Raw genomic sequence first — 21931 nt, 5'->3', positions numbered from 1 at the left:
AAGAGTTACAGGAGAAAATCATCAGGCTGCACAAGATCAGAGATGAGAGACATGGTCTTCTTGGAGACGCTACAGTTTGAATAGCCCTGGTCCCCACGCTGCAGTGGAAATGCAAGCAGTGTCCATCCCAAGTTGGTGACCTCTGGCACCAAGAGAAAGGCTCCTGCTCTATCAAAAGGCTTACAACTATGAAAGAGATTCACTGCCCTCAAAGTTGAAGAGGAGCCAGATGTGCTTTAAAGCAAACATCTGGGTCAACTGGCCCTAAACCATGCAAGATCACCAGGAAGAAGTGGCAAGAAATAGTAATGGGTGGCTCCTTGCTGTGGAGAAGAGAGGCACCCATCTGTGGACCTGACCTATCACCTGGAGAGGTTTGCTGCTTGCTGTGGACCTGGATTCAGGATGTTGTGGAGAGACTGCCAAAGCTTGTCTGACCATCTGACTATTACTCCCTGCTTCCCTGTGGACACCAATGATGGTGCCTGGAGAGTATCAAAAGTGACTTCAGAGCTCTGGGGGCAATAGTCAGGAGCATGGGGGCCCAGGTGGTGGTCTCCTTCCTCCTGCCAGTGAGGGGAAAGGCTGCAGAGGAGGCTGATAATGCATGTCCACAACTAGCTGTGGAACTGGTCTTGGCAACAGGGTTTTGGTTTCTACAGCTATAGGACCCTGTTTGCAGATCAATGTTTGCTTAGGAGAGATGGGATCCTTCCCACTAAGTGGGGCAAAGATATCTTTGCCAGTAGAATGGCTGACCTGGTAAAGAGGCACTTTAAACTAGGAGGAGAGTGAGTTACCAGCAGCCCTGCGAGGGAGTGATGGACAGGGAGGGTTGATGAGCAAAGGGCCTGGGGTGACGTGACCAAAAGGGATCACAAAATCAACAAAACAAGGCTTAAGCAGAGTCACCTCCAGCATCTGCATGTAAGCAAGGACGTGCCTACAAGGTACAATTATGGAGAAATCTCCCAAATCCTTTTTGGGAAATCAGCATGCTGGGGTGCCTCTCTGAAGTGCCTGTACACTAATGAGTGCAGCATGGAGAATAAACATGGTGACTCAGATACGCGTGCAGTTGTGGGGCTACAAATCTGTTGGGCTCACAGATGAGGCGGGATGGATCACATAACTGCAATGCTACAATGGAAGGATACAGGCTCTTTAGGAAGGAGGCTGGGAAAATGAGGAGGTGGAGTTGCTCTTTATGAGGGAGAACAGCTGGAGTATATGGGGCTCTTCCTAGGGAGAGAGAGCTTATGGGTAACAATTACTGAGGACCCCAATACGGGTGATGTAGTGGGTCAATAATCTTTGAACGATCATGGTGACTGGGAGAAGCGTCTGAAGACTGGAGGAAAGAAAATGTCAGGGAACTACAGGCCAGTCAGTCTCACATCAATCCCTGCGAAGTTGATGGAGCATATTGTCTATCTAGACTTCAGCAAGGCTTTTGACATTGTCCCATAAGATTCTCATAGAGAAGCTGATAGAGTATGGGCTGGACAAGTGGACAGTGAGATGGACTGAAAACTGGCTGAATGGCTGCACCTAGAGGATGGTGATCAGTGGCATGAAGTCTAGCTGGAGGCCAGTAGCTAGCAGTGGTCAATACTGGGTCCAGTTCTGTTCAACATCTGCATTAATGATCTGGATGATAGGGCAGAGTGTACCCTCAGCAGGTTTGCTGAGGACACAAAACTCGAAGGATTGCCTGATACACCAGAGGGTCGTGCTGCCATCCAGAGGGACCCTGACCGGCTGGAGAGTTGGGCTGAAAGGAACCTCATGCAGTTCAACAAGGGGAAGTGTAAAGTCCTGCATCTGGGGAGGAACAACACCATGCACCAATATATGTTGGGGGCTGACCAGCTGGAAAGCAGCTTGGCAGAAAAGGTCCTGGTAGACACCAAGTTGAACATGAGCCAGCAATGTGCCCTTGTGGCAAAGAAGGCTAATGGGATCTGGGCTGCACGAGGAGTGTTGCCACAGCAGGTCGAGGGAGGCGATCCTTCCCCTCTACTCAGCACTGGTGAGCCCATACATGGAGTGCCAGGTCCAGTTCTGGGCTCTTCAATACAAGAGACATGGACACACTGGAGAGAGTCCAGTGAAGAGCCATAAAGGTGATTAAGGCACTGGAGCATGTCTCCTATGAGGAAAGGCTGACACATTTGGGACTTTTCAACCAGGAGAAGAGAAGGCTCAGGTGGGGAATCTCATCAATATATATAAATGCCTGAAGTGAGGGGCAAAGAGGATGGAACCAGGCTTTTTTCAGTGGTGCCCAGTGACAGGACCAGAGGCAATGGGCATAAACTGAAACATCAGAATTCTCATCTGAACATCAGGAAGCATGTAACTCTGAGGGTCACGAAGCGCTGGTACAGGATACCCAGGGAGACTGTGGAGTCTCCATCTGTGGATATACTAAAAGGCTGTTTGGACATGGTCCTGGGCAACTGGCTTTAGGTGTCCCTGCTTGAGCAGGTGGTTTGGACCAGATGACCTCCAGAGGTCCCTTCCAACCTCAACCATTCTGGAATTCTGTGAACTCCTAAAACACCACAAACATTACTGATGTCCTGCATATAGTTACCTCAAACAGCTACGGGACATCTTCAGATACAGCTAACTCAGATTTAAATTCATACCTTGTGCTTTAGAGTAATAGTTTAGGTTTCAGAATGCTCCTATAATCCATAGGTATGTCTAAACTGCCTTGGAAAATAATGTTTTTCTGGGACTTAGAATTAGACTTGTGATGTCAATTTCAAGTTTTTTTGGTGCAAGACCTAAGGCATAAGATTTGGAAAGAGGAAACATCTGGTTGATGCGTCCTGCATTTCTAAAAGTTTTGATACAGGTCAGTAGCTGAAACTATTCTACTGATCTGCAACAAGGTTGATTTTTGTCAGCCACAATTTGGAACCATTTTCCAAGCTATGAAAGTGTTTAGAAAGTAATTTTCATGTACACCATTAGCCTAGTGCCAGTCACTGGGAGCAGACAAGCTCAGAATATGCCAGAGGCAAATAAAAATTCTTAAGAAAAGGGGAGCGTAATGAAGAATGTCATTAAATTTACCAAGTCACATCTTTCAAAGACATTTTCTCACTCAGATAAAAGACATTCTGTTCAACGATGTAGGGCACTTCTCACCTACAAATGACCCCCTATACTGTAGCTGAATGTGCACACACCATTTCCTATAAAGAGTGACAAACCCAGGCTAAGGTTCTCTCTCTCTCTGCTTTCTCCCCATTTCCTGTATCATGGTCCTATGACCTTCCCATAATCTCATGGCCTCTAAATATTGACCAGGACCCAGAAAAATCATGCTAAATCTAGTACTTCAGTAGTGTTCAAAACCTCTAGAAGTCCCACTGTAACTTTGACAGTTTCTCCCTGTTTCATTTCCATCGTATTGTCATCATTTTTGCGAAGAACAAAGGAAATTCACCATGGAAACACTTTCCTAGTAAGCAGAAATACCTAGATCTGCTACATGCCGTACTCCCTCTTGGAGGTGAACAAACTTCTCAAAACCAAAAAAAAAAAAAAAGTTCTCACACTGGCTTTCACACTCCCACCATACAAAATCTTCGCTCTGCACTTTGAGTGACGTCCAGTAAGTCTCTATGAAAGTTAAGTCCCCACTTTTCCAAAGGACACGAGAACTGCAGGGAAAGTTATAACCACAGAGCCTGAGTCACCCTGCAAATGGAAGATTAGCTTTGGACAGATGAGCTCATTCACGACAGCGGAATGACTGCTAAGATCAGGTGTGACAGAGAAGGCAGAAACTTGGCGGGGGAGTGGGGGGCGGAGAGGACTGCCCCTTTCATCAGCAGCCTGCAGTTAAAGGGGAGTAAATAAAACATGAAACTGCACTGGAAGCCAAACTATATGCAGATCAATCTGTCTACTCCAGACAAATGAATGAAGATTGGCCAGATGTTAACAGCGTACATTCTTATTTCTCTGGGAGACTGCCTGCCTGAGCCATATGCTACAGAGTGGTCCACATCACCGGTTCACTCAAGATCCCCAGTGCAACACTACAGCACAGAAAACTAGAGGATGAATAGCATTGTATTAATGACAGGGAAGATACATGTTTTGGGGATGACTGAGAATATGTGAAAAAAATCTTAGACGAGTAGTATTAATCCTCATCTTGGACCCTTTCTTCCTTTTCTATAGAGTAAATAACATGAGAAGGCAGCAGAATTGTGACTGTGTGACACTATATATGTTCTATATTTCTAGATTTGAAGTCCAAGAGGGATGACTGTCACGTCTTAAACCCTTTTCTTAGGGAAAAGGTATCTCTCGCCCTGCAAAGGTTCCACTCTTCTCACAGGGCACAAGAGGTTCTTCAATCTGCTGAAACTCAATCCTGAACCATCACAAGCAAGAATGAAGACAGAGAAAAGATGGTATAAATTTGGGTTGGACACAACCAGAATAACACAGAAATAATCACAGTTCCTAGGAAAAGATTATTTAAAAAAAAAAAAAATCCCAGTAAATAAATGTATCCATGAACAGACAATAGCACTGAACAAAACACACAGGAGCACTTAAAAATTACTCTCATATCCTGAGCTAATTCTAGCTTTAATCATTCATAACAGTGACAGGAGACGGACATATTTTTGCAATTGAACTTAAGTAATGGCCCCAGTCCTGTACATGCTAACTTCAAGCAGTTTAATAGCTGCTTTACCTTCTTGACTCCAGTGCTTGCAGATTACCTTTCACAGGGAATGGATTCTGTTAAATTTGCGTACCTTCTGGGGAGGTTCATCATTCCAAAAGACATTCCATGACTTTTCCAGGATTTTATTTTAACCTCTTAGCAATCAAGACATTGAATTTTGATAAATTGTTTCAGAAATGGTTATTTCAGTGAAGTGAGCTTATTCTCTTCTGATTTGGCCAATATCACATTTTCCTACTACTCATCTACAACATGTGCACAACTGTGCCCACTTTTAAATTTTATCACTGCACCATCGATTTTAATTTGAAAATATCCTGCAATTGCCTGATGAATGGAAGATAATTAGATACCCAATCAAAACTATTGTGTGTAAGGAATGCTTGCAAGTTAAATCACTGTTTAGAATCATATTTCATCCTTGTATTATCATTTTCTAAAAAACAAGCACCAAAGCATAGCAAACCCCAAAACAGAACTAGGACAATGCTGTGGTATAAACAATAAAATTTCAATGTGCAATGCTAACATCTGTTACAACAAGCATTGTCTTGGAACATTTTTTCAATATAATATAAATAGGAACTTTTTTTCTTTGTGTCTGGATTAGTCTTTGTTTCAGATAAAGTGATCATTTTTATATCAGATCCATTAGGAAACGCTGAACTATATGGAGTTTCTCAGCCATGAGGTATTAGAGTTATAGAAGGTACTGATCATTTTACTCCTTTATCTTGTGTTGCAAGTACCAACCTATCACACATCAACAATATAAGGTTTAAACATGAAGGAATGGTGAGCAGTTCTCTAAAAGATTCCTAAGTTTGATTTGGTTTTATTCAAGACACCTGAAGTTTGACAAGGACTTATTCAGTTCATGGGAATGCTGGGGCCTCTTAGGGTGACAGTGGAGTGTGACTCTTCAGTGCAAGATGACACAACCATATAATACCACTGCATAGCTCTAATTCTCTGCCAGGTGATGTTCTAACATCTTTTCTTATTTTGTTTTTGGAAGCTAAAAAAAAAATTAAGAAATGTATTAGGAAGCAGAAGAAAAGGTGAAAAACATTGGATAAAATACTACTGCCATAAGGAAAAAAAAGAAGTTTCCTAGCATGGATGACATATGCACAACAAGCCAAAAAGACACGAATGCATGCCCTTCAGAAAATTCCACCAAGTGACCACCTCTGTTTTATATGGCTAAATATCTTCCCTTCAGAATCTGAAATTTCTTACTAAAAGAAATGTCTTGGTCTCTTCCATTTTAAATTATCGTAGTGATTCTTCCCCCTTAAACCACATATAAACACCAGCGAAGATACAGTTTCCCATTTATGGGAATAGCAGCCACTTTTGGAGAATGCCCTTCTGTGAAGATCTTAATGTATCAACTTGAATTATAGGAAAGCATAATTATAGGACAGAACAGGGGAACTCATTCTTCTTTGCAAATTCATGAGAACTTGAAGTTGTTCCTAAGATTTTGCTGTAGAAATCAGGCAAGAACTGGGAATAGGGCAATACGAAGGAAGATCTTGGTCACATCTATGCCTGTACTTCTGCTTTGCAGGACAGGAAAACTTAGAAACCACAATGAGGACAGAATCTCCATATTTCTGTTTATTGAACTCACTGGAACTATTTTGGTAAAAGAAGATTGGGGCTTCTTGAGAGCAGGAAAAAACCAAGCAAACAAAACCTCATTTCTTTGTAATATATGAAGCTGCATTAAATAAAGACTTTGTTTTGCTAGCATTTTTACATCAGTAATTCACAGCTTTCAAGGTATACATCCAAGCTTGGTGAAAATTTGCTTTTGTTTCTCTTTTAAACCAGTGAAATAAAAATAAAAAAACCCTCTTTGTCTGATACAGTATATATTTCAACAAATGCTTAAAGAATATTTAAGGCCATTTCGAGGCACCTCAAGCATCTTCCAAACACAGGAAGAATAGATTATGTCAATAACTGTCCAATAGCAATGAAAAAAATGACAACTTTTGCCTCAAAAACTTCATATTAGTATTTCAAAGGAAGCCTAACAACTTATTTTATTTCCAGTCAGCTTAATAAATATTATGGAATATGGGGCAGAAGTTAGCTGTTTATTTTGTCCTGACTATAGCAACCTATGTTAGGAGAAGATTGCTCCTTCCCCAAAGCAGCTGAGCACATGGAGATGGGAGAAATTCTTGGGTGGAAACAGAAAAGGAAAGACATGGCAGACAGAGATCTTTTAATTTCCTTTAGAAACAAAAATATGAACCAGTAAAAGGAATCTGAAAGGTTTTGTCGAAAGAATGAAATGACACCGAAAACAAACAAAAAGATGGATAGAATACAGTAGGAAGACATGACACCTTGAAAATATATGAAACATCAAGAAGAGATAGTTTGAAAAAGTTCTACAGTTAAACAATGACATTTATAATGTCTCAGTTTTCCTGTTCTCATTCTCGTCTCTCCATGCCTTTTCCCATGTTTTTCTTTTACTGCCTCTGTGTCTCACATCTCTTCTCTTCTCTCAAAGTTGAAGGTACAGGGCTCCTTCTAGGATGAAATCACTGGGTACTATTCAGAGCTTCCAGCTTAACATTGCTGTTATCTGGTAAATTTGATGCTTCCAAGCTCATTCTTGGAGAAAAAGTAATATTTTTTTTGCTGCCCTAAAATCTCTTCACAACTGTGATGGAAAGCGGAAATCTCTGCTCTTCTGTCTTTCCTCAGAAGCCAAACCTGAGAAGTCAGAGCGTAATCACACCTTGAAGTCTGCCTAATGTATACCTACAGCCATCAAAAACTGGTGTCTCAAGCTTGCTTTCTGGCTGAAATTTGAAAGGTCACCAGGTATCTCATTTCTTTTCCCTGCTTAATCCCTCTCAGCCCCTCAGTAACTCTCTCATCGCACCTCCTTATCCAATGAATTCTTATCACAACTGACCACTAACTTAGATCCTACTTTGCAGACTCCACAGTGAGAGAGCAAGGCTACAATATATAAACTTCTGGATTAATAAGACTTCTACCCTGCTTTCTCTACAGGAATAGATATATACTATGTTGACATGGCTTGTTTACTAGGTGCTTTTCTTTGGAACAATCCCCCCCCCAGTATTACATTTTCTGGGATGAGAACTGGAATTTATAGATGCTAAATGCTTTCAACGTAGGTAAAATGGACCCTAACGACCCGCTGATTTTTGAAGTACATGTCAGTGTACAAAAAGCAGCACTACCTTAAGAAAGCCTAGGAGTGTTAATCATGTCAACCAGAAAAAGTGCTATTTTGTCCACTTACAAGGCTTGTTTCTCTTTAGTTTTTGTCATCAAGGTATTTTTAGGTTATTAAACTCAATGAAGTTTGTGACAGAGTCACAAGAGAGAATATTTTATCTTTTATTTTTCATATTGTTAATCTATTTCATTAGCTTACTGCACACTTCTCATTTCTTCTGTCTTTTTGAAATGCCACCTACACTGATAAAATTACATTAGGAGTTCTCAATATTTCCAGGAAGAAGCAGAGAAATCACATAAAAAGACAACTATTAAGAAGTAGAGAAAAACAAAGAGTCACTTGAGATGATCAGAATTTATCTTGTTTTTAAAACAATCCCAGACAAGATACTCAGTGGGAGGGAAATATATGTTTTAAAAAATCTAGAAATATGAATATGCCACCAAATGTGAAGTTAAAATGCAGTTTCACTGAATTTTAATATGACAGGGGAACAAAAAGAAACAACTGAAAACAGACTAGAGGAAGTGTTCTATCACAAAACAAGGAAGCCAGAATCCCTCTTAGTATACCAGTGCAATCTAGTGCCAACTTTCAGTTTGAAACATACTATGAACCAAAAAAATGTGTATAAATAAAACGAGCAATATGCAGGAAAGAACAGTAAAATACTGAAGTAAGGTAAACTAGAATTACTGATTAGCAAATACAGCATTACCTGCAAACCAGTACATGATTACACATTTTTTTGTTTCACAGTCATATTCCAAAGCCTTTATGTCTTCTACAATACTGGTGGCTCCCAACAGTTTTGAGTTGTTGATAGTTAAGTATGACTTCATTCTCATGACTCTTCCCACCGAAACATGAAACACAGACCACAGGAATATTGCTTGGTTTGCCTAATTCAAAACACAATCCCAAACAGGTAGTGCTAGACAGCAGCAAAATTGGAGGCACCAATTGCTGCATAATTTCCAATCAGCTGAAAGCTCACCTGGGAACTGGAAACAGGACATGGCCAGGACTTTTCTGAGAACTGTGTCTGCAACACCTATAATTCTTCAGGGATGATAAACATTAAAGTTAGCCTTGCTTTGAGCAGCAGGTTGGACCAGACAACTTCCTGAGGTCTCTTCCAACCTAAATTATCCTATGATCATATACCATAGCAAACACTTAAAGCTGAAAATCCTGAAAATATTTTGTAACCTCATTTATAAACTTTTGCCATGGAATTATTAACTTTTGAAACAGAATCTTCTCCCAGAGGATGAGAACAGGGCAGCAATCCACAAAATCTAGGACACAGAAGCACAATAAGTATGAACTTGTCCTAGTTAAGTAACAGAACTGATGAAGTTTGCATATTACCCTTATACCAAGACGACTTACACAATTTAAATGTTAATCCAATGGAAGAGACATTTCTGGTTGTACAAACAGACCTGAATAATGCACAAAGGATGCTAACAGTGAGCTGTGCTATTGGCAACCATAGAATTCAGGTCACGTGAAAAGTCATAATCCTTGGGATCCAAGCAACACCAAGAAAGGGAGCCTTAAGCCACGCTTCCCAAGGGAAATGGCTGAAATAGAAGCAAGGAATCCTCTGTAATTTTGGCCTTGAGATAAACTGGAGTAAGACTGATAATCTAAGCAACTGAGACAACTGTCTAATTACAAGGCAAGGTAAACCGAAAAAACAACTTTATGACTTTCAGGGGCAACTAACTTGTGGACATGTTAGGTCAGCTTTAATTATCAGGATATAAGATCATAGTACAAACTGCAAAGAGACAGGAGAGAGTGATCCAGCTAAAGAAAAAAGTGATCAGCCCAAAACCCAGAAGTTAGATGGCAGCTGAAGAGATGCAATTGAGTTACTGTTGACTAAACTATATGGGTATGAAGTCTTCTCTATATAACATGAACAAGAAGGCAGTATCTATCCCCACATGTGTTTAGGTGGAAGGACAACTGGAGGAAATTAATATAGATATGCAAATTGTTCTAGATTTAAAAAAAAAAAAAAAAAAAAGAAACCTGTCAAACTGACACAGTCTCTCTGGGAGATGGAAAAATGAGAGAGGGAATTGCTCTGTCTTGCTGCTTAGAGTAAAACCACCTGAGTTACTACACACGCTTCTCTAAAGACCCCATTAATTTATTTCCCCTTATTTTATTTTATATGAGAGTAAACAGAGATGACATTCAGTTACTTCTGGTCTAGTGGCTTGTAATGCATTTTCAGTATAGAAAAGAAGAATGACATCCTGAACTCAGTGACATTTTACAACAAAGAGATGTTTTAGACGCTATTCAACAATTTCGTCACTTTCAAAAAATGTTAGAAGGATAGTTATGCCTGATGTTCCTTTAGAGGGAAAATTATGGTTTCAGTGGATGTATAGACTTATACTAGTACCCGGAGGTCACTACCAGGCCTTAATGGTCCCTCCTCTGGGACCTCCACCCACACACACCTTTAGTTCTGTGTCTTCAGTCTCTGCCATGGACCTGCCCAGCAATCACTAGACCTGACCCTGACAGGCGGATTCATTTCCCAGCTTGGCCTTGGACCTGCCTCATCACCATGGACTTACTTGCCTGATGGTCTGCACCCTTGGCTGAGCCTGGCCTTGACCTCTGGGCCTGCCCTCCTCCCTTGCAGTGGAGCTGGGCTCTGCCCGGCCATCGCACGTTCTCCCCCTCTGCTGCTGGTGGCTCCCATCCCTCACTGCTCCCGGACAGCCAATTAATTATTTCCTCCAGTTTTTCCTGTGCTTTCGCTGTCTGCACAGGGAAGGGAGACACTCTGCACGGAGCTGAAAAAGGAAGGATGGAGCTCTAATTAAATTTCAAAGACTCAGGACTCAGCATGGTCTATAAAAATCACCTGAATTCACAGAAGTTTTAACTGGATCGTGCATTACCTGAAGGCTTTAATGAATCACACTAAATTCAGTTTGCAGTCTGACACAGAAGGTTGTTGCTTATCTTTCAAGAGAAACGGAAAGACTTTGAACTCAAGTGTAGCACTCTAGCAAAACCCTGAAAGCCGCAGTTTTAACATTTCTTAAGCGACCGTGACAGACATGGAAGTCCATCCCTCTGTCCCAAAGGAAAACCAAGAATCCCTATGTTGTGTTTTTTAGTCTTGTCTTAACAAACCCTACACGATGAAGGTTCAATAACCTACCCAGTCTATTCCACTGTTTTCCACCTCTAATCTTTCTCATAAAACATGTTTCTAGATTACTGAACTTCTTTATAAGCAACTCTGATCTACTTCCTTCTTGAAGATGACACTAGACCTGATGTTCCAACTTATGTCTAACGAGCACTAAGTAGTGTTGAAGTTTACTCCGTCTTAAGTGTCAATATTGCATTACATCGGGGGTGGTGAAATGAGAGCTGTTTGCTTCTTTTGTACTTTTTACAGTAGGACAAGCAGTTTCACCTCCTTGACCCCTCCCCAGTTTGTGGTTCATTGTAGTGCTTCCTGTATCTTTCTCTGGAGACCTACTGCCTAGATAGCCATTTTGCACTTTTTTACTTACATATTATTTATATTGAAACCTTTCTCTACTTGTCAAGATCATTCTGAAACTTAATTCTGTCCTCTGCAATATGCTGCAGCTTTTCCCAGGTAGGTATCAACTGCAGATTTAATAAACATTTTCTCTATCCCACTGTCTAGAGAAAACCTTATCTCGTTCTAGAGAAAACCACTTCACAGAATCTCATCCTTCTAGTTTGACAGTGAATCACTGATAACTATTCTTTGAAATTATAATTCCAAGCCAGAGAAGGATAAAGCATATCATACTTTTTGGTGACTTTTTGCTTCAGTATTTGTTTTAAAAACAAATATTCAACTGATCTGATGTCAGTTAACCTTGGTGGCAGGAATATTGTTTGGAGACTGCTCCTACAGTATCTTCCTCAAGATTAAGTTTCCCTACTTTTCTTTAGCAACACCTTTAACATTTTTGTAAGTCATAAAACATCACACTTAATCACCTACCCCATCTCCTCGAGACCTATTATCTTGTCATCAAGGGAAATTAGATTGCTTTACATGATTTATTCTGGACAAATCCATTTTGGCCACTGTTTAGCATCTTTTTATCTTCTGGGTGATTCCAAACAGATTATCTGCTCAAGTGCCTTTCCAGGAATTAAATTTAGCCTGACTGGTCTATAATTCCCTGGGTCTTTATGTGGTTTTTTGGAAAGACAGACACAAAGGTTTCTTCCCTCCCCCTACAATTCACTTATTTTTTATCCTTTAATTCTCAAAGCTCATAAGGGAAGACTCTAAGATTTCTTGAGTACTCCATAGTGAATTAATTGTGCCAGACAATTTGAAAACATCTGACTCATCTAAGCAGACTTGAACCTGTTCTTACTCCTCTTCAGTAGTTTTAATTATGCTAGTCTTCAGAACACAGTCAGCCTTTTTTTTAATGAATGCTGAGGAAGGAGAAAAAAAAAAACACATGAAACTGGCATGCCTCTATTAGTTTTGCCTCTCTGTCAATTAATGGGCCAACTCTTTCCCTTGTCTTGCCCTGATTAATTACTTAGAGAATGTTTTATTTTAACTACTCTATTGTTCAAACCATGCTTAAGGCACTTGGCCCATACTTTATTGAAATTTCTATGACCAAAATGTTGCTCAGAGTGAAACTCAGAAGATTTGTATGGTGCATAGTATGTGATCTTATCAGCTCTGGGGGCTTCAGTCACTTCTGTATCAGTAAGCATCTCCAATATTTTAAGCCACAGACTTACCAGATTTTGTCCCTCAATGTTCACACTGTTCAGACCATTGCTTATAGTAAATCAGAGAACAAAAGGAACACGATGAAATGAGATTTATTCTTTCTTTTAAGTGAACCACTGTCAGGATATAAGCCTCCTTCAAAATCATACACTGTGGCAAGTCAAAGAGTGTAAAGGAACCTTTGCTACAAAAAAAAAGTGATTTTTTTTGCACTTGGGTGCAATGATCTTGGGTGTAAAAACCAGACAAGGGAAACCTTGGGTAGTTTTTACTACAGACAGTCAAATAAACGCCAGAAGGGAATTAAGTTTATTCAGTACAGCAAATGTGACCCAGTAAGACAAATCCAAACAAGACTGAAACAGTGGGTCTGTTTCTTTTTAATTAATTGCTATTAATGGAGGAACTAGCTCCTTGGAAGTCTGGTATTAGTAGCTCTCTTTATGTACTGGAAATTATGAAAATCTTACCTCAGAAAACCTTTGTACATCCTGGGTTAAAGTTCCTACTCTCTTCCACTGATAATATTTGAGTAATTTCAGAATTGCTGGATTCACTGCATTATCAGATGGCACTGTCCGGAAGAAATAAGGATATTTTTTCTTATCAGCCAACTCTGGGGTTGTTGCTGCAAATGAAAGCTGAAAAAAAACATCAAACAACAAAAAGATGAAAGTCACCATAAGTCACCTAGCAGCCAGAAGAAAAACTTTACTCTTCTCAGTACAACAAGACACAATTTACACATTGTGGTCATGTAGATAATTTCCATCATTATACAGCCTGGAAGTCCTACCAGCATCATTCAGTCATTTACTTTTAAAGGGATTTTTTAAATACCTTAGCTCTATAAACCACCTGCTACAAAATTAAACTAGGAAATCTTCAAAGTCAGCGGTGTAAAATCCTCTATTTGAGATCATGAATCTTACACATTGCGCAGAGCAAGAAGCTCTCAGGGAGTAAATCTCTGTGATGAATTCCCCAGCAACTTCCTTCTATGTTCTCTTCATAAAAGTTGAGAATACCTCCAAGGGGATTTTCTCAAACTCTTATATAACTTTAAATTAGAGGGTGAACCTCTAGTAGCACTTCTTCCTATCTTCAGGTAATAAAACAGCTCTAGGTAGCAAAAAACGAGAAAATAATTATGGCAGCCAAGGCTGCAGCTCAGAAGTTTACCTGGCTCCCTGTTTCCTTCCCTGAAGCAGCCCCCTGTGATCTGTGTTATCAAAGGGGACTCAGTGGCTAATTCTACACATCTGAAAACAGCAGAATTTGTACATGGTTTGAGAATGCTTATAATAAAAGACGAGAGGAAACCTTTTAACACACACATACGCGCACACACACACACACAAAACTCAAAACCCCAAACCAGAAAACTTCCCTGAATTCTTCTGCCCAAGTTAAATGGCAGCATATTTTTGTGAATTATTTTCAGGCAACGTTATGATGGCAATGCCTGCATATTCAGTTTTTGAAAATGCTCCTATTCCAAAGATACTTGAGGTCATTCACTCCAGTATTTTTTAGGTTGCTAGGAATGTGTTTCTCAAGCTTTTTTTTCAGCCATGCATAGCAGTTGAGGCGTTTTTTTAAAGTACTGATTTAATGCAAACTTGTTTGACGGTTGAAAAATAAGCTCCCTAATACAGTTATGTTAAGTCTTTCAAACTCAATAGAGGGACAGAAAATATAGGTGAATTCAAGTCTGTATAAGTACATCCAACCACAGTATTAAGTTCACACTTTCTTCCATCAAGAATTCTGTATATTTGGGCTAGATACCCTTTTTTGAAATTCAGAATAGACAAGTTTAATATGAAATAACAGTTCTAACCTTCTCCCAGTGTTTATAAAATCTAGATTTAGCCTGACAGAGACAGGACTCATGCTCTGTCTGATTTTAGACTCACAAAGAACATATTGCATTGCTATAGCTGCCTAAATATAGTTTGTTTTCCTAATTAAAATGCCTGAGATCCAAACAACTTAAAGTGTGCATAACTGGACAGTTTACACTATACCATTCCAAAATAGAAGATTCTTTCTCTTCACCAGGCAGCTGGTAGAGAATATTTTTTAAGACCTTGTACTACCATGTAATTCTAAGGTAAAACATTTTTAATGTAGCAACTGTTCTTTTATTAGATTTTATGAAAAAAGTACACTATGCAGTACTGTGAAATTGTCATCTTGATTTTCCAAAACCATATTGGTTGGCTCACTTAGAACTTCATAACATTTAGTAATCAGCAATGAGTTTGCGAAGAGCTGTTTTCAAGGGAAAAAGAATGAAGGTCTGCCAGGTAGACCTAGCCAGCTTTCTGTCTAGCCTTGTAATGCTGAACATCATGCATCCACTGCACAATGAAAGTGGAAATAAGGACCTGTACCTCTGACTGACAAAGAGAGAAAATTTGACTTTAGAAATCCAGCATGAAGAGGAATGCCTCTCAGCAGCCTGGCTGCTTGCAGCCTGGTGACTGCAAAGGACTTACTTTTCAAGTTATTATGGTTTTGGATCGAATGTAATTTGATTGATCCTTAAGAAAAAGAAGTAAAGAGCAATGCTGAAGTAACAGTAGTGACAAGCAACATCAGCAACGTTCAACTAAACCAGGTTCACAGATGGACGGTAAATTTTTCTGACCAGAAGTACAAAAATCCTTAGTAGTGAGGAGCATCTCTATAGAGGTGAGCTGGCTTTAGGATGAAGAACTGTGATATAAGCAAGGCAATTCAGATCCATCCTTTGACGTTTTAGTGACTTAAATAAAGAATCTAAATTAGTATCCTAATTGCCCAAATTTCCTTGGGAAACAATGAAGCAAAACCTTACCTCTCTTCATTGATTAAAGAAAGATGAAGAAGACTCATAACTTAGATTTCTCAGCCATGTAAAGTGAGATGAGATGAATCCAGGTTTATGTTTAATACTAATGACACCTGAATTACAAAAGACAATTGCTCTTCTTTTTTTATTTTTTGAAGAAAGGTTTTATTAAAATATAAAATGGGAAAATCTCATGCTCAAACAGTTCTTGGAATGTAGGATATGTTCAGAGGCCTTTCTTTAAGCATCACATATGCCATGGTTGCTCTCATTCTGCATCACTTTTTGTCATTTTAATAAGACACTCATGAGAGATGGACGAATAACCTGAAATAGTTATGTCAGTCCTTTCCCCTTCTTTCTCACAAAAGTTAAGTCATTGAAAATATTTAACTTCTCACAAAATCATCCCTATGAGAGTTTGGGGACATGCAATGAACGGAACCCAACAATCACCAGCACTCAATATTCTGTTTTGAGAGGGACAAGGAGGGAATAGGAAGAAGAAAAAGCTCATTATATTTTAAAAAGCAGTAACAAAAAGATCATGTTAATAAATAAATTGACACAATGTACTGGAAAAGTATGTGATATAGCATGGCTATGTAGAAATATCATGAAAATATTCATAACAAGAACTTTAATGTTTGTGATAAAACAAGTTAGACCACAACACAGTCCACCGACATATGCATTGAGATGGTACAGCCCTTGTTAACTGAACATAAATCCTCTGTATTTTAGGGCTAGAGTTGTTTATTCATGGCTGATTTGAAACTTGAATCTATTTGTTGTGGTTTAGGCCCAGCCGGTAAAAAACCGCCACACAGCTGCTCACTCACTGCTTCCCCCTGGCCCCGGTGGGATGATGAGGAGAAAATATAAAGAAACGCTCATGGGTTGGGACAAGGACAGGGAGGGATCTCTCACCACTTATGGTCATGGGCAAAAAGACAGGCTCAACTTGGGGAAGAAACAAAATCGATTTAATTTACTACCAATCAAATCAAAACAAGATAATGAGAAGTAAACCCCAAATCTTAAAATACCTTCCATCCACCCCTCCCTCCTTCCCGGCTCAACTCCGCTCCCAGTTTCTCTCCCTCCCCCCCCCCAGCAGCACAGGGGGACGGGGAATGGGGGTTGGGGTCGGTTCCTCACACGTTGTTTCTGCCGCTCCTTCCTCCTCAGGGGGAGGAATCCTCACTCTTCCCCTGCTCCACTGTGGGGTCCCTCCCACAGGAGACAGTTCTCCATGAACTTCTCCAACCTGGGTCCTTCCCACAGGCTGCAGTCCTTCACGAACTTCCCCGGCGTGGATCCTTTCCACGGGCTGATCTTCAGTCACAGACTGCTCCAGTGCGGGCTTTCCTATGGAGTCACGGCCATCTTGGGGGGGCATCCAGCTCCCTGGGCTGGGGGGGGACAGCCTGCCGTCTCACCACGGGCTGCAGGGGCATCCCCTCCTCCCTCACTGACCTCGGTATCCACAGAGGGGTTCCTCTCACATCCCAATCCCTCGACTCACTGCAGGTTCCCCTTCTGAAATCTGTTCTCCCAGAGGCGCTACCGCCATCGCTGAGGGGCTCGGCCTGGGCCAGCAGCGGGTCTGACCTGGAGCCGGGGAAGCTTCTGGCAGCTTCTCACAGGAGCCGACCCTGCAGCCCCTCCCCGGCTACCAGAAACCCCACTGCACAAACCCAAAACACCATTGAAAGGCAAACTTTTCATAGTTTCTTCACTTCATTCTACAGGACTGAAAGCCATAGAGATCTGCTTCTGCTTTTTGTTACAGGAATTTCTTTTTATAACTTGTAGTTATTTAGTAAAAAATATCTGGATCAATGGCAATCCTACTGCTCATGTAACTCTGCAAACCACAAAAGTACTATTTTTTTTATTACTGTATTTTCAGAGCATACATATTCATGCATTGCTAAAAAAAATTTGTTATAGGTGTTACATAGCTGCCTCTCTGCGTACAGGAAGACTGAGAGATAAAGTTATAAGTGGGATTATAACTCAGCAATAAATGCCTCTGTGGTGTATGATGTCGTTCTTTCACACAAAATTATTCTACATAACTGCTAAAGGTGATGGCCAAAAGCCAAACTTCAAGGGATGCAAGACAAGGAAAAAGTTTGTTTCAAATTGGTATAAAATGCAGGACACGGTGGACATATACCAGGTGATATATCATAACTGTGTGTGTGGTGTTTGTGTGTGTGTGCACACGCAAACAGGCTCTGTGCATATGTGTTTGTAGATCTAAAAAAAAAAATAAATAAAAAATCAATCATATATATAATATATATATCAGTTTGAATACTGTAAGAAAAACTGAAGTGATTTCTCAGGCTATCCCTGAGAAATCTTTCTTTAGAATATCTGCTTACAATTTGATACAATTTGTGCGCAACTGCTTCTGAAGTTAAAATGAGTGTATGTAGGGAAACATACAAAATCTATGACTCACAGATTTCAAAGATGAAACAGTTTAAGACTTTTAAATGGAAAATAAGGTAACTTTCACCATTCAAGTAAGAATATTAACTATAGTACAAAATGAGAACCGAATAGGGCAAGGTATTAAAAACCCAAATGCTTATTTCTTTATAAAAGCCATAATTTAGTAAAAGTTCTGCTGCCTTAATACCACAATGAAGTCTGATCAAATTTTAAAATGACTTTATCTAACAGCTAAAATGCAAGGTTTCTGACTTTTAAAATTATTCCTATTGCTTGTGTGATCACTTTATAAATGGATTATGGTTAACAGAGTTTCATCAGAATGCATTTTGTCTGCACATGTTAACGAAAACCAATAATGTTCATACACACAGTCAGTATGAAAGGAATCAGTGCAAAAGGACTTTCAAGTATGTCACCTGAAGTTCATTTACTCAGGCAATGTTGAGCTTACTGTGGTGTTCTCCATGTAATATACCACACAGACCACGTGAGAGCAAAAGCACAGCTAACTGGAGAGGTCCATCTAGGTTGGCCGCAAGCCAGTCTTTCAGATGAAATCCCAACCCCACTGAAGTCAGTGCCAAAAGTTCCACCAACTTCTGCAGAGCCCAGATCTCAAGGCTGTGATCTGCGTACCTGGAAATCAGATCTAGTTAGTGAGATGTAACTGCACCGGTATAATTGTAACTCTGTAGGTTGTCCTGACATTTTGCAGTATGCTTAGACTCAGATCTGTAGTCCTGCAGATTCTTCTGTTTGAAAGATAAATACAGGGCTGGCTCAAGAGTGAGCTGAGCAGTTGTGCTTCCTTGCTAGCAATGGAGAAGCAGAGCAGAAACACAGCTAATGGCTTTATCTTAATTTTTTTAATAGAAAGGAAGCAACGAATAACAGTTCTGGAGTGGATCCAAAGCAAAATAATTCAGGAAACGGTGTGAAATAGAAAAACAACAAAACATTAAAGATGATACAGAAAGGACCTTATAGCACTATGTGTGTAAAAGAGTGTATTACGGTAAAGAGTTTTGAGGCCATAAAATGTAGGACATTTTTGTACTTCAAAAAAAAAAAAAAAAAAAGGCTTGGAAATGATCCAAAATTGAAAAAGCCAGTGAGACAGATTTTACTTTCAGATTAAAAAAAACACAGTTAAACATTATTCCACAGAAGTCAAGGAAATTTCTTTGGCTTCACACTCAGAAAGAAAGTAGAATTTGATAATGGAGAGGACAGGAGGGGAGACAATGTTACACAACTATTACGAGAAATGTTTCAGCCTAATATGACAGATGGCCAGGTTAGGGAATTTGAACTGTTGGACTTTGCTGAAAAACTGAAAAATATACAGAAGGATTTTGTTAAGGAGGTCTTGGGGTCACGTATATGTTTTGGTAAATTAAATTTTCTCCAGAAAGATGATACTTTTTGAAACAGGAAAACATCAGTTTTGTTGAAAGTCCATACAGTTTCATGGAAGGCCTGTGATCAACACTAGATAGAGGCAGATGAAAAAAAAAAAGTTAAAGCGTAGAAAGGAACAATTCTGCAGAAGGGGAGTAAAAGCTAGCTCTATAACCGTATATTAAGCTGAAGTGAGGTGTGATAGATTAAACCAAGAACATCAACCTAAAGTGCTTTCAAGTTAAAGAGCAAGCATATTCTTTAAAAAGCAAGCATTACTTCAGAGGAAGTAACAGTGCATTTTCTTAAAGAAAGTCAGTACAGAAGCGGGAATGGTAAATTGATAAGCTCTGACATTTGTTTAAGAAAATGGGATGCCACAGTAATGCAATCAATGGGAAAGACTAGGAGTTGTGTAAGGGAGGATGGATATTAGAAAGCTGAAAGAAAATTGGAAACAACACTACGTACAGAGTGTATATATTCCATACAGAAGTCCAGAGCTTGGAAGCTGGAAGGCTGAGGCCATTCTGCTCTCCCAAGAACTGCAGAGGGAAGGGAAGCCACCAGAAATGGCAAGCCGTCTTCTGGTGTTTGGTCGTTTTATTATCTCTAGGAACCATTTCTGTTTACATTTTGTCACTGTAATAATGTATAGAAATCTGGGAAAAATAAAAGAGCAGAACTATCCCTGGTGTAAACAGTCACCCTCATCTAAGGCAACAGGTCTGTTTAGGAGTCACATTTATTTAAGAGGACTGTGTTAGCTAAAGTAAACCAATAACAGAAACCCTTAGCAAAATTACTGTAGGTCCATAAAACCAGTTGGGCAGGAAACCACACTCCCCTCATAAAGCAGAGTGGCCTGTGGAGAGGAACAGCTAGAGGATCAGAAGCATCTCCCACCAACCCCCCCCCAGCAGCTTGAAGGAGGACCCTGACATCTGGCAGGAGGTGTCAGAGCATCCAGATTTGTCAATCCCAAACTGAGAATGAGGTGTCACTCTCACCACTTGCCTCTCCAAAGGGGAAGGCTGTGAAATAAAGCTACACGCTGTGTGCATGGAGTATTATACACTGGAGGGGGGAGGGGAAAAAAAAAAAAAGTGCCTTAGGTAACAGGGTAATCTCCCTTTAATAAAATGTCATCTGCTAAGACAACTGATTCATGTTTGCAAATGGGGAAAATCAGCTTATTGAGCACCAGAGAGATTAGCTTAATTTTCCTAGGCTTCTGCACTGTGGCTTGTACAAGTATTTTATTAATGATCCCTAGCAATTTAAATCTGCCCCTGTTGCCACAAAACTAGTCTTCATGGAAAGTATTTTATATATGGCAGATATCACCTGTATTTCCTGTACCTTTTCTAGACAGCTGAAATATGCTGATAGATCAACATTGCTAAATAGGATATAAACTGCTGATCCGGTCGATAGGTGATATCATTTATTATCATCATAACTAAAGATTGCATGTCATGGATGCTTAGATAGGAAGCAATATTTTCTGTGAAAAAGGAAAACGCAAATAATTATTTCCAAAAAGAAGGCAGAATGCCAGAAAGGTCCACAGAAAATACTTTTACAACGGTACAGGATTGCACATACGGAATCTTGTCATAGGAAAATAACAAGGATGAAACCCAGCAAGATGATAATTTGCAGCAATGTGTACTTGTGACACCACACACCATTCCTTTGTGTGCCTTGCCAGGAGCTCTAATGCTTTGACAAGCCTGTGCCAACAATAATAATACTTGAGTGTGAGCATGTGACGGCTTGATGGTCCCAGGAGCTAGAAAGGCCAGAATGGAAACTAATGAATAATGAAGAGTTAACCTGCTGCAACTCTTGAGACAGCATTAGATGATGTCACATAACAAGTGAAACAATATACTCTTAGCCCAGAGACAGAGAATAGATTGAAGTGTAACAATTAAATTGCATTTTTAATTGAACGGTGATTGATGTTTTGTAATAAATATTAAAAGACACAAAATATAAAGATTTAGGCTAAATGTTAACTCACTATTTAAAGATTAGCAGTAACCTTACTATACAAGACAACTTGCCCAGATGTGGAGTCAAACTACCACAGAACTCGATCTTACCTCTAGTCAAGTTATGAATAAATGTTAATATAATAACAGTACTTGAAAAAAGAAAATAGTGATATATAATGAAGAAGAAGAATAAACAGAACCTTAAGAAATACAAGGTAGTATGTAAAGTAGAAAAGTGATATGCTAGACTGCTCCTTCCCACCCCAATGCACAAAATGTATCATCCAATCAACTTTGATGGATGATTTAGAGAAAAAGTATGTGGAAATAACATTGCAAAGATGGTCACAAACACCTATATATTTAGAAAATATTTCAACATAAGAAGCTAAGTGCAGCAACTTCATTGACGGAGGCATTGCATAGGTCTTGAAAGCAGGTGAAAGCAACACAC

The 21931-nt window shown here is 39.7% G+C and overlaps 1 protein-coding gene across 2 annotated transcripts in view; it reads right to left on the bottom strand.

The window, feature by feature from the left end:
• GABBR2 (gamma-aminobutyric acid type B receptor subunit 2) overlaps positions 1-21931 on the bottom strand; it is a 495489-nt gene that overhangs the window by 286806 nt on the left and 186752 nt on the right. For both annotated transcript variants that reach the window (XM_069778774.1, XM_069778775.1), the window contains exon 3: positions 13233-13403. In XM_069778774.1, the coding sequence (XP_069634875.1) occupies positions 13233-13403 (171 nt within the window). The remainder of the gene's footprint in view (positions 1-13232; positions 13404-21931) is intronic.

The sequence above is a fragment of the Haliaeetus albicilla genome, chromosome 3 (assembly GCF_947461875.1).
Source record: "Haliaeetus albicilla chromosome 3, bHalAlb1.1, whole genome shotgun sequence".
Lineage (NCBI taxonomy): Eukaryota > Metazoa > Chordata > Aves > Accipitriformes > Accipitridae > Haliaeetus > Haliaeetus albicilla.
This window is presented reverse-complemented; position numbering and strand designations above follow the sequence as displayed.